Consider the following 12,801-nt stretch of genomic DNA (forward strand, 5'->3'; position numbering starts at 1 on the left):
TCAACATTTAAAGACATGGTGGTGATAGGAACCAGAGATCACAATGTTGACTCAAATACAGCCATTTTATTTACTCTCTATAATGACCAGTTAATCTACACATATATTCTTAGTTTGTATAGCCTATGTAATGTTGAATGATAAAACAGCAGTAAATCTGAAAAAAGAAAGTTTTCTACTATTTGCCTTACAACATCTTTCATGTACCTTTCCACCATGAACGTAGTATAAAACATTTAAGAACAAAATCTTTTCTCAAATCATCGCAAAACAATATCTCAGCCATGAGGCAACTATTGTTACTTATTCGTAACTATTTCATATGTAATAACTTTCTGTGATGTAGTTTCTAGAGTCAATAAACACTTCAGATGTCTGGTTCCTATCACCACCACTCCTATCACCACCACTTCTGGTTTCTCTAGAAGGAAGCATTTTGCTTCAAGCCACTCCAAATGACCTTGTTTACATCTTAAAGATTAAATTTGTTATTTATTTAATTTATTATTATTTTAATTATGCACACATTTTAAAAGATTTGTGAAATTCTTCTTTAACATATTGGACTCCCAATATAAAATGTGGCCTGAGCAAAAGTTATGGCACATTTCATATTGTATGTTTTTTTTTCCAATGTGTTAAACTAAAATTGTCAGAAAAAAATGCCACATTTAAGTGTAAATCAACAAAACATGTAACTTGACCAGGGGTGTTCAAACTTTTGTGTATGACTAATGTACTGCATCTTTGTGGTACAGGAAGTTGCTGAGGCTCTTGCAATGTTTACACTCTTCACCAATATTACAGAAACAGTGTGAACACAGTGGCTCTTTTCCACACTGCTGCTGCGCAGGCTGTGTGGTTGTTGATGCTAATGGCCAGACTGGGACCGTTTTTCAGGCTGGAAATGTATGCTCAACCCAGACCACACACACACAATCACCATATGTGTATGATTTTAATAATATAATACCAACTTTGTTACAATTGCACATGTAAAAAAGATTCTAATATGATACTTGTATGATGCATTATTATCTCTATTGCACATTTCTGCTCAGTCTGTTTAAAGTTATCACTAAGCTTTAACTTATGCATTCAAAGTATTAAGTATTCAACATGTAACAGTATGTAATGGAGCGTTATTGTCGAAATAGATAGAAAAAAAAAATTAGATGTGTCCAGAATTATGAACTATGAGGTTTATAATTATGAATTATGAGGTGTAAATGATTCTAAAATGACTGAGAAATCTGAGCAGCAACTAGAATGAATTTATAATAAAATGAATATCCAGAATTTTAGAAGTTCTGATCAAATCTTGAGGCAGAAATTAAAAAATAATTGCTTATTTACAATATGAATGTAAATAAATGTATTTTTTAGCATATTATCTTTAATAAGATGTTCTTTTGAGAACCTTTGCTGTTATATTAATATATTTAAATCTACACTGTGTACATTGTGTTACTACTGAACAAAATAACAACCAAAAAAATCATATTATTTCTATTCAAAGTCGTAAGACAAGCAATTGGAAACTTTTAAATTGTAGCTGTTATATGACAACACCAGTTCAAACAAACAGAGAGTTAACTTCAAAGTGTAAATAATGCTCCATTCCACACTGAGTTATATTTTGAATACTTGCATAATGCATACCATAAGTTGAAACTTCTGATAACTTCAAACAGGCTGAGCAGAGATGTATGCACCAAGGATTACACACAAATGTTCTGCTGGGTAAGTTACTGTTTAAGCAAAATAAGTTGTACAGACTTGGCTATGTTACAAAGTAGAACCAGGGCTATTTTTCTAAATAAGTGCTAAATGTGCCACTGTTAGAGAAACTGAACAGAGGAAAGGGACACAGCACCTTCACAGATCTTCACTATGTAGGGAGCAGGGAGCTACTTAAGATTTAGCACCATTGTGGGAAGAGGGGCGCGATCAGCTTGGTGCAAAATAGTACTAGAAATCACATAGAGGTGCTGATGGAAATTAGCCTTGCCATCGTGGTGGTAATTTGATGAGCAAAAAGTACTTATAAAGTGAAGGTTTTTGCATTAAACAGTGCTGTATAATCATAAGTTAATTTTATACAACAAAACATTAAAAACGTCATAAAATGGCCGGAATATACAATGTTGGACAACCAAACGTTCTTCTCCTCATTCAGCAGTTCTTCATATACCATATGCTAAAGGAACTACATTTCCTGGCAAAATATTTATATGGATTATTATTAGTAACTTATTTAATAAAAAAAAAATGTTTATAATGTTTTATAAATTTTCAAATTTCCCCGTTGTGGGATTAATAAAGGATTATCTTATCTTATCTTATGTTGGCCGGCATTTTATAAAAGCAATAAGCCACTCAAGGCTATGCATTACTGTGATTTTATCACAGGAAAGGGGGGTTTTCTCAACTTTACGTTGTGCCGTGAGAAAAAAAACAGTAACACATTCTCTCTTATGGCTTATTGCTTAAATAAAGTTATGATGACATGTCCTGTTTCCAGCTTATGTAAATTTCTCATCGCCTAGCAACGAAACTTATGTCGAGTACTTGTGAATGTAGCCAGGCAGGCCCACTCAGCTAAAGCTAGCCAGCTGTTTGTTTTGGATGTGAGACTGATGTCATAGCTACCATAAGAGTAGTAAGTTATTTGATAGTTTTGTCTTTGCTCCATAAAAGCTAACTACAACCCAGAGTGTGTGTATTAACGTTAACTACTTGTCTGTTTTAGGTTTGGGTGTAAGAGATTCTAATTCTACACATACTGCTGTTTTGAGCTTTAATGTGTTCATGTGTAAGTTACGTTTTTTGAGCTGTGTTTGTTGTTAAAAAACATACAGGTTCATGGCAAGTTACATAGTCTCACAAGAGGCTTTAAATATCTGGGAAAAAGAGGTTTGGCGTTCATGCCAGAGGTAATATTACTGAATTTAATTTTTGTGAAGGAGCCACTTCAGGGCCTGACACAAACTGAACTCCTATTCCATGTTTGAAGTGTAAGAAATTCCAATGGAAGTTCCCAACTCCACTCCTGGAGCTCCCCGTTGTGGCTTGATAATTAACTAATTATATGACTCAGCGGGGAAAATATAGAACTATGCAGTGGCGAGGAGGGGGGAGTCCAAGACCGGAGCTGGGTAACCCAGCAATAATCTAATGGAAATCCACTTCATGCAAGAGTAGATTACTGACCTGAAGGCCGCATTTTGAATGTGGCAATGTTTTTTGTCTTTAAGTATAGAACAAAAACTGAGCTGTCAGTGCAGGACCTTAAAAACTATAAAACAAGAAACAAATTATTGTTCTACATGTGTAAGTCTAGGTTAACTAGGATTGTCATAGTTAACTGTTTTTTTGTCATATTTAGTCCTCTCCACTATTCAAAAGACAGTAATGCCCATGCTCTATAAGATCATAGACCCTAACTGTGCAAAGTGGGTGTAATTGCCCAAGGAAGGCAACACACTCTACAGGATTTAAATGGAAATGCAATAGTTTAACAAAAAAGTACAGTAAAATGTACAGCCTATCCCACCACCAAAAAGCAAGATTCTGCCAACTTACAACTGCCTTTTTTTTTGAAAGGTATATAAAATAATTAGCATAAACCCATCTTTAACCACTCTGCTAATTATATGGAAAATATCTAATTATCTAAACTATCTAATTAACCATTGCTCCACCTGTTTTCCCCAGTTTTATATTCTAATATTTTATACTAATGCTGTTTGCCTAGCCGGTGTCGACCAGAGGAGGATGGGATCCCCTTTTGAGTCTTGGTTCCTCTCAAGGTTTCTTCCTTTTGCTCTTAGGGAGTTTTTCATTGGCTTGCTCATGGGGCTTGGACCCAGATTTTTCTGTAAAACTCTGCTTTGTGACAACACCTGTTGTAAAAAGTGCTATATAAATAAACTTTGACTTGACTTGACTTGACTTGACTTGTGACATTTTGATAGCAGCTATATAAACAATTTAATGGTCAATAACAATCAGGAGTTAAATAAGAACAATTACAGCAGTTTATTGTTATGATTATAAAACATCTATGAGACTCCCCAACCTCACAATCATAATAAAATAATATTTATTACAAACAACCACGTTAACTTAAGCTAACACAAAACACCATGAATACATAGAAGTATCGTAAGATGCAGTCATATTTCCATTTAGTTCATCGAGAAACACTAAAGCAAAGATAAAAGAGAACAAACATCATTTGGGTTGTACACCACGTTCCCTCTGAGGGCAGCGTTAGGCCCAAGATTTTTGACACAATATTTAAATGGATCAAAAACTATTAAGGTTTGGACTTTTGTAACTGTTGGTTGCCTTTAAGCCCAGGCTTTCTGTGCTCGCCAACCTGTTAAACAAAGATGTGCTTTTTATAAACAACAGAAATATTCTCCAAGATTTTATAGTCAGCAGGCTGGACAGTCTGAACTTTTTCATCAATGGTCTGCTAATGTAAGTTACCCATAAACTTCTAATACAAAGTGATTAGTATCAGTTTCAACAGTGTTCATTTCATTGCTTTAGGCCACGTGAAGGCCATTTTTGAACACTGCCTTTCATATTTATATGTTAAACTTCACTTTATCTTATTTTCTATCACTCATCTTATTTCCAAGAAAACTCATCTTATTTCCAAGAAAAACATGCTTGCTGAACTGAGCATAACATGGCAGTGGTCACAATATAAAAACTCCCTTTCTACTGCACCTTTTTCTAATAGCATTTCTCTGTGTCTGTATATTCTGGTCCTGTTAATGAATAATAATGCACAATAATAACTGCCATTTGCAGCCCTATCTCACCACCAAAAGAACACGACTCACATGAATATGTACATTCTCAAAATAAATACGCTGGGTCGAGAGAGAAAGAGAGAGAGAGAGAGAGAGAGAGAGAGAGAGAGAGAGAAAATATTAATAGTTAAAACCTGACCAAAGACAGACGAGACCTTTTGAATACACACCATTTCTATGTACATGTGTAACTGTCACACAAAGCACAAGGACTGCCTTTATACACAAGCAAAACATGACCACAGTTAACCACAGAGAACATCTACTGCTGATATGGAAAAGGTGACAGTGTCACAGAACTACTACTGCTGTGGACAAAGTTTGATCAGGGTGTTTCTTACCAATCTGAAGCCGAAGAGGCAACGATAGAAAGTGAAAGGAAATACTAATGAAAAATGTCTGCATCTGCCCTCCCCAAACGACATAATGTTGTAAGAAAAAACTATCACTGAGATGGTTTGTGACACAATACTTTCTCAGTACATAACTTTTTTTTTTTTTACAGGACTGTTATTTTGCCCAAGATTAATTTGCTTGCTTTCATATTCAGAAATGTGCACAGCAAACACAGCATACTGATCAGCAAGTGATAGACCTCTGAGGACCAGTCGACAGACAGCATCCTGGCGAGCCCTGGGTGTAAGCTGTTTCTGTCTATGGGAAAAGTGCTTGTCGTTTTTTAAAAATCACCCCATCATATTTGGGATTAATGAAGTACGGAGGTCTATATATTTGTCATGTCAGAATATCACTGTGATTGGAAGTTAATGCTCCTGCACATTCAGCTGACATCATAGGACTGACAGCCTAACAATGCAAACCAGCAAGCTTTGTGAGGTGTCCTAGTTAAGTGGTTTTGGCAGCAGCAGGCCACAATTTCAGTACAATAGTGTTCATGTAGTGTATATATAGAAGCCTTAGTAGTGATGTAGCAGCCTTACTTTTCATGTATCTTGGTAACGTCAGACAAAATTGACAAAAATTTCTGCATAATTCAATCAATGAGATGTAAAAAACATTGAGTGGTTTGATTTGCAATAGTGCTTTGTAGAGAAAACTGTTCGCTCTTATTTTGTGCACAGTGGTGATGGCTACAATGCACCATTTTACATCAAACCAGTCTGAATGGCTTTTTGTTACAATGGTGGTGATGTCTACAATGCGAATTTAGACATTAGCTTTTCTATCCAAAGTGACCAGTGAACCTACTGAGTTTTAAATAAAATGCTGATAAGTGTCAAACAGTAGTAAATTGGGAAAAAAGAAGTTTTATTTGGGCACTGTTTTCCTTTACAACACCCTGCATGTACATTTTAGTTAAAAAACTTTATCTCAAAACTAGTATAAGACAATGTCTCAAGCATCAGGCAGCGTATTCATAACCATTTCATGTTATAGATTTCTGTGCAGTAGCTTGTACCACCGCTCTGAACAATTCTCCAGAACTTAGCTGTGTAAACTACTCTGAATGACTATTAAAAATCAGAGTAATTCCTCTTTAAATGTGAACAAGTATTAGCTTTTTTGTGCCATGTATGTAATTCGACCTCTAAATGACCTTGTAACTCCATTCATTTTTCCCATAGATAAAACCAGCTTATATCCAGAGTCTTGATTTGGGCATGCCATTAGCCCACCAAATAACTCACAACCTCAGAGGTCTATGTCCCTTAACTCATAACTCAAGTTTTCTTTCATTTTTTTTATTGTGAATCTAGTTCTCCAGTTTTTATTATGCATTCAGAAAGAGACTGCTGATCTCAAACATTATTTACATATTCCTTCTTGCTGCAAATCTCTCTTACTATGGCTGGAGACTGGAGCAGGTTTTGGTCCATAATTCTGTCTTTCCAAAGAATATCCCATCTTTCTTTTGAGGAAAAAAAAACACGCCTACCACCGCCTTCAAATTGCAGTAGTTTTTGTTCAATACCTACTAACCAGTAATGGAAACATGGGTTTAGCTGTTCTTCCATTCCATTTAGCTGTACTTCTAAAAGATGTAAAAGGTGAATCAGAGGTTTTGCAAAAGCATTTTCTCATGACTTACACATCGTTCAAACATTTGATGTCACTGAATTTCCAGACTTCCAGTATCTGCAGCTGTACTTTGTCTGATGCAGACTAACTCAAGAATGCTCTTAAAATATCAAGACATTTTACTGAAATGGAAGCTTAGCCATATCTTTACAAACTCCACAAAAAAGAACAACTTCTAGAAGCCTTTACATCCATCCTGATTATAAATCACCCTTGGTCTTGATAACATAAAAGGTTGGTCAAAATCATATCTGAATGCATCATGTCATAATTATAACCCAGTACAGGAAAAGACTTCTTTTTGACAAATCAGCAGATGACTGTGCCATGAATGTGAGTGGAATCACGTAGAAATTCTCCACAGCATTCTTTCCACCACTGTGTTCCACAGGCTGAGGATTAACAACCATCTGACTCAACATAACAAGCTTTAAATACTAGCAACGCTAAGTGCCAGAGTTTTATGAGTACACTGTTCATGAAATACTGACTTTTCAATGACTCTGTGAAGGTAACAGCAATGCAACAACAGTAAAAGAGAACACAAAAAACCTAAACTCTACAGTATGCAATGTGGCACATACCAGTTTCCTATGGTTTGGAAATAATTCAACATCTACTGCTCTGCAAACTTAGAACACTATGTATTGTAACCTTAAAAAAGCAAAAACTGAGCTGAAGATACAGGAGCCTGTGTTAGGACCAGAAATGGGACAGTATGAAAAACTGCTAGATTTCAGTGACCTAAATGATTACAGTATAGTTAATATATACTGAAAATGTTTAAAAAGCTACTAATAGCCATTGAAATCCTTTCACCATAGGTATGGATACTTTTTACTGACCCACTTGTATTTGTTATAACCAAAATAACAATAGTTGTTTAGTGCATGCTTTGGTGAGAGACTGTAGCAGATGGTTGTTCTTTTTTTACAGTACACGCTAACCGTACACCATTACAGGAAATAAAATTTGCAACCGTATGATAATCATTGGGTTTAATAGTGCAGCAGTAACCGTCCCATCCCTGGTTAAGGCTGTATCCTCACTAACTTGCACCAACAACTTCAACATGCTGTGTTAAAATCAAATGTAGTCTTGAAACAAGTTTTTATCAGATTTGACTTTTTTGCATGAACACATGTAATTTAGCTTAGTAACACAGTCTTTAGAGACGCTGCCTATCCTGCTCACACAGTGTATGGAACGCAATCAACTTAACAACTCATGTTTTCTGCTCTTAGCACTCAGAACATTATCACTGGGCCTGCAGCTCATGAGGCTCTTCAGACTCCTTCTGCTCAGTGTGTCTGCGATTGGTGCGTTTGGGTTTGTGGGGCGGGCTGGTGCTCTGCTGTTGCCAATAGGTCTGGCAGTATTGGTTGATGAGGCGCACCTCGGGCTGTGGCGGGAGCTGCTGGAGGGCTGGGGGTGGGGTTTGGGGTGGGGGTGGAGGAGGAGGAGGGTGATGATGATGGTGCTGGTGGTGACGCTCTGGTTCTGCAGGGCTGTCTGGTGCTGTCAGGGCCTCTACAATCTCCCGGTCCAGGATCCGCAGGGACACGCGGGCCACAGTGTGCTTGAAGTTGTTCTCTGTGGCCAGGCAGTGGTAGAGACCAGAGTCCGTCTGAGTGAGAGATTTCAGCAGAATGCCATGACCCGTCTTCAGGACCTCTTTATCTCGACTGAGCTGTGAATGGAACAAAAAAATTAAAAGGTGCACTTTATATTCTCTTTTCAAACGGAAAAATACTGTAACTGTTGTACCTGCTGCTTTCAGGTCATCCTGCAACTCTTTCCAAGTGACTCACCTTCCGCATCATTAGTTTAAGACAAGTCTTGCATGACACACGTGACCAGGGCCAATTAGTTGTGATTTCATTAACTTTTTCATGAAATCACAATTATGAAAATTTCATGATGTTTAAGTGATTAGCACTCGTTGCAGGTAATCTTCCCAAGCAATGGCAACGTCTTTTGTAATGACACCAGGTACAGTTTGCACCAGAACAATTTTATGTTTATTTTTGCAGCTTTAAAATGTAGAACTTGATTTATTTTAATTTTTAATGTTTACATATATGTACATTTTAATGTAGTGTCTGAAAACGCTGTCCTTATCAAATTTGTTTTTGAACCTATCTTTGCTTGTGCTTATGAACACATACACTACATGGACAAAAGTATTGGGACACACCTCTTACCCATTGTATTCAGGTGTTTCATTCAGTCCCATTACCACAGGTGTATAAACTCAAGCACCTAGCCATGCAGTCTGCCTTTACAAACATTTGTGAAAGAATGGAACATTCTAAAGAGCTCACTGAATATGGTTCTGTAATAGGATGAGTGGTTCTGTAACAGGATGCCAGCAAAGCAACAAGTCAGTTGGCAAAATATCTTCCCTTCTAAATATTCCACGATCAACTGTGAGTGGTATTATTGAAAAGTGTAAGCACTTAGGAACCACAGCAATGCATAAAAGTTGCCAACGCTGACTCAATAACTGCAGAGTTCCAAACATCCTCTGGCATTAACATCAGCCCAAAAACTGTGTGCCGGGAGCATCATGGCATGGGTTTCCATGGCCAAGCTGCTGCATGCAAGCTTTACATCACCAAGCACAATGCCAAGCAACAGATGGATTGGTGTAAAGCTGCTGCCACTGGACTCTGGAGGAGTGGAAACGTATTCTGTGGAGTAAATGAATCACGCTTCTCTATCTGACAGTCTGATGGACAAGTCTGGGTTTGGTGAATGCCAGGAGAACATTACCTGCCTGACTGCATTGTGCCAAATGTAAAGTTTGGTAGAGGAGAGATAATGACATGGGGTTGTTTTCAGGGGTTGGCCTAGACCTCTTAGTTCCAGTAAGGGTAAATCTTATTGCTTCAGCATATCAAGACATTTTAGACAATTGTATGCTTCCAACTTTGGGGGAACAGTTTGGTGAAAGCCCTTTTCTGTTCCAGCATGACTGAGCCCCAGTGCACAAAGCAAGGTCCATAAAGGCATTGTTGGTGAGTTGGTGGAAAAACTTGACCGGCCCACACAGACCCCCGACCTCAACCCCATCGAACACACTTGGGATAAACTAGAATGGAAATTGTGAGCCAGGCCCTCTCATCCAACATCAGCGTTTGAACTTACAGATGCTCTTCTGGATGAATGGGCAAAAATTCCCACAAACACTCTCCAAAATCTTGTAGAACGTTTCCCAGAAGAATGGAAGCTGTTATAGTTGCAAAGGGGGGACCAAGTATATATTAATACCTTCCTATGGATTTAGAATGAGATGTCATAAAAGCTCCTGTAGGTGTAACGTGTAGTTGTCCCAATACGTTTGTCCATATAGTGTACTTTCATTGTCATTAATGGAAATGCTGCATAAGCTTTTGTTTTGAGGATTACAAATGACTGGTTTGAAATCTCAAAGAATTTTGATTGCTGCAAGAAGTCGCAGCATCACACAATCAACCGATCTTCAGTAATTTTCAGTGAAGAAGTAAAAGACAACATTAAAATATATGTAAAAGAGACTGGCTGCAAAACAGAGTGAAGTGTGAGATTCTAAAAGCCTAAATTGCATTTTATATATTTTCCTGTGACTTACATGCTGTTAGTGGCCTTTGTTACATGCGCTGATATGACGACAAACTATTGAAATGCTAACCTAATAACTTCTTACTATTTGATAACTGAGAAATATAGTAAATGAAGCAGTGATGAGTGATAGACAGGGTGGGAATCTTACTGCTTTGCGTTTGCCATCCTTCTGATAGAGCCATTTCACAGTAGCCTGAGGAGACCTGGGCTGACACTCCAGAAATGTGCTGCTGCCTTCCACACCAAACTGTACTGTCTCCCTCAGACGCTTCTCTACTGAGAGAACAAGAGACAGGACATATTTACACACCTAATCACTTTCTGTTATTTTTCTGTTTAATTGTAAAACTCTCTAATGGAGCTTTCCCAGAAAAACTAATACATCAGAAATGGTGAGTTTTCCACTGCTTTGGCTTTATAGTGATGATTACTTTGTGAGGTTAGGCTTAAGTTTTTTTAGTTCCCAGAACTATAAACCACTTACAGGGAATGAAGGGGAGCATGTGCACTTATTTGTGCTCATACAAAAACAGAAACCAAAATACAGGGATACAAGGAATTCAAAAATAGCTTTTATAGTGTCAAACACTGTAAATGTGATGCACTGAATTTACTTGATCCAAATGCACATTATTTTGTCTTTCAGTCTGCTTACTTTTGGCAAAAATTATGATGATATCATGTATTTGAGTAAATTCAGAGTGTTCTGTTTTTTCAGTACATTTCCACCTCAACAGTTTGCATGTCCCAGTCCATTCCTAATCAGACATACCTTTAGAATTGAAGCCCCTGCACTGGCGTAACGGGTCTCCATGTTTGATATCTTGTCTCCTGCTCCTCCTGAGGAATAATCCACAGACATTTTCAGTATCACATATCTGAAGTTACAGCTGCAACACCAATCATACACAAATAATGTTGAAAAAAAATTATACGCTATAAAATTTAGGAGTTTGTCACGTTTTTTTAAGTAACAAAAAGTTGCCTAAACAACAACAAAGAAAGGACACTTTTTTATGTCACAGCGATCACTAACAGCATGTGCAGGTAAAGAGCAGTGTGCAGACCTCTTGGTGGCAGGGGTGAAAGCAGAGCACGTCTCTCCGTCCCAGGCGCAGTAGGGGTCTCTAGCTAGGCAGCAGTCAGAGCAGGCTTTACCATACACAGCACACCGGTGTAGAGACACCTGGGTAAGACCCCGCTCCGATGACACATACAGCTGTTGCTGTAATCCGCAGTGGAGACAAAGGCGACAGTCAAAACACAAAGAACATTGCAGAACAGGGACTGTTTAATTCTGCAACCCGCTAAGGATTCTTTAACGCCGACTGGCTTTTCATGAATAATTAACTGTGCTGTAAGTTGTGTCATCGTTTCTGTATATTTATAAAACTACCGTACACTATTGTAAGGAATAAGTGCTCCATTTGGAGATTGTAAAAAAAATTATACCCTTTTAGTGGAGATTTTCAGAGTTTTCACTGGTGCTGGAGTCTGAAAAACATCAGTAACAGACATTCAGTTGCTATGTGTAATCTAAAAGTTGTCAAATTCAATATGCTGTCTTCATTTTAAGAGCTATGTGGGTTATTAAAAAACAAAATAGAACACATTATATTGTGTAATTACCCTGAAAACCTCCACCTCTTCCAGAATGAGCTCTTCTGTTGTGCTTGTGTCTTTTGGCAAGACGATCACCTTCTGGACTGTTCCTCGATCTAACAGAGAGCAAGAGAAATGCCACTTTTGAGAATTTAACCAAGGACTTTGAAATAAAACAGGGGTCTCCAGAAGGACAACGGTTTATTCTTTAACCCTTCAGAATCTAGAGTTATTATTGTCATTTTGCCTTGCTATTTAAATGTAATCACATAACACACTTATGTAATTAATGACATTTACAATTGATTTACTTTGAATATAACCAGATTTGAGTCTGCATCTCTGACTTTTTTCCATTTCAGTGCCAAAAATGTCAAAAACATGGCTTTTCTTTACACAAAATGAAATATTGTTATATTTATATTTCTGTGTATTAGTAAGAATTTAAAAATTTGAAATCACAGTTTTCAATGATATGAAGCTAATTTGTTGTGTATTATTATTATTATTATTGTTATTATGATGTATCAATTTTTTCTTTCATTATGCTACTACTCTACAACTTTACAGAAAGCTTTAAAAAGATGATGTCATAATGTGTGAGGAAGCTGTATAACATTAAAAATGTAGTGGTAATCAAATCTCAAGGCAGAAAACTTGTCAACAAGAAATTACTAGAAATAGATACTGATGTTCCCAAAAAAATACAATAAAACTGAATAAA

At 37.2% G+C, this 12,801-nt stretch overlaps 1 protein-coding gene across 2 annotated transcripts in view; it reads right to left on the reverse strand.

Annotated features, from left to right (window-relative positions):
- Positions 1-4,026: 4,026 nt before the first annotated feature.
- Positions 4,027-12,801, reverse strand: part of sema3gb (sema domain, immunoglobulin domain (Ig), short basic domain, secreted, (semaphorin) 3Gb) — a 52,660-nt gene continuing 43,885 nt past the window's right edge. The window contains exons 13-18 of one of the 2 annotated variants that reach the window (XM_036578415.1): positions 12,105-12,193; positions 11,928-11,969; positions 11,543-11,700; positions 11,248-11,315; positions 10,624-10,748; positions 4,027-8,559 (exon numbers count right to left, since the gene is read on the reverse strand). In XM_036578415.1, coding sequence (XP_036434308.1) covers positions 8,128-8,559; positions 10,624-10,748; positions 11,248-11,315; positions 11,543-11,700; positions 11,928-11,969; positions 12,105-12,193 — 914 coding nt within the window. In that variant the 3' untranslated portion in view covers positions 4,027-8,127. Of the gene's footprint in view, positions 8,560-10,623; positions 10,752-11,247; positions 11,316-11,542; positions 11,701-11,927; positions 11,970-12,104; positions 12,194-12,801 lie in introns of both variants that reach the window. The other variant, XM_036578414.1, reaches the window with a different exon arrangement.

The sequence above is a fragment of the Colossoma macropomum genome, unplaced genomic scaffold (assembly GCF_904425465.1).
Source record: "Colossoma macropomum unplaced genomic scaffold, Colossoma_macropomum, whole genome shotgun sequence".
In the NCBI taxonomy this organism is placed as follows: domain Eukaryota; kingdom Metazoa; phylum Chordata; class Actinopteri; order Characiformes; family Serrasalmidae; genus Colossoma; species Colossoma macropomum.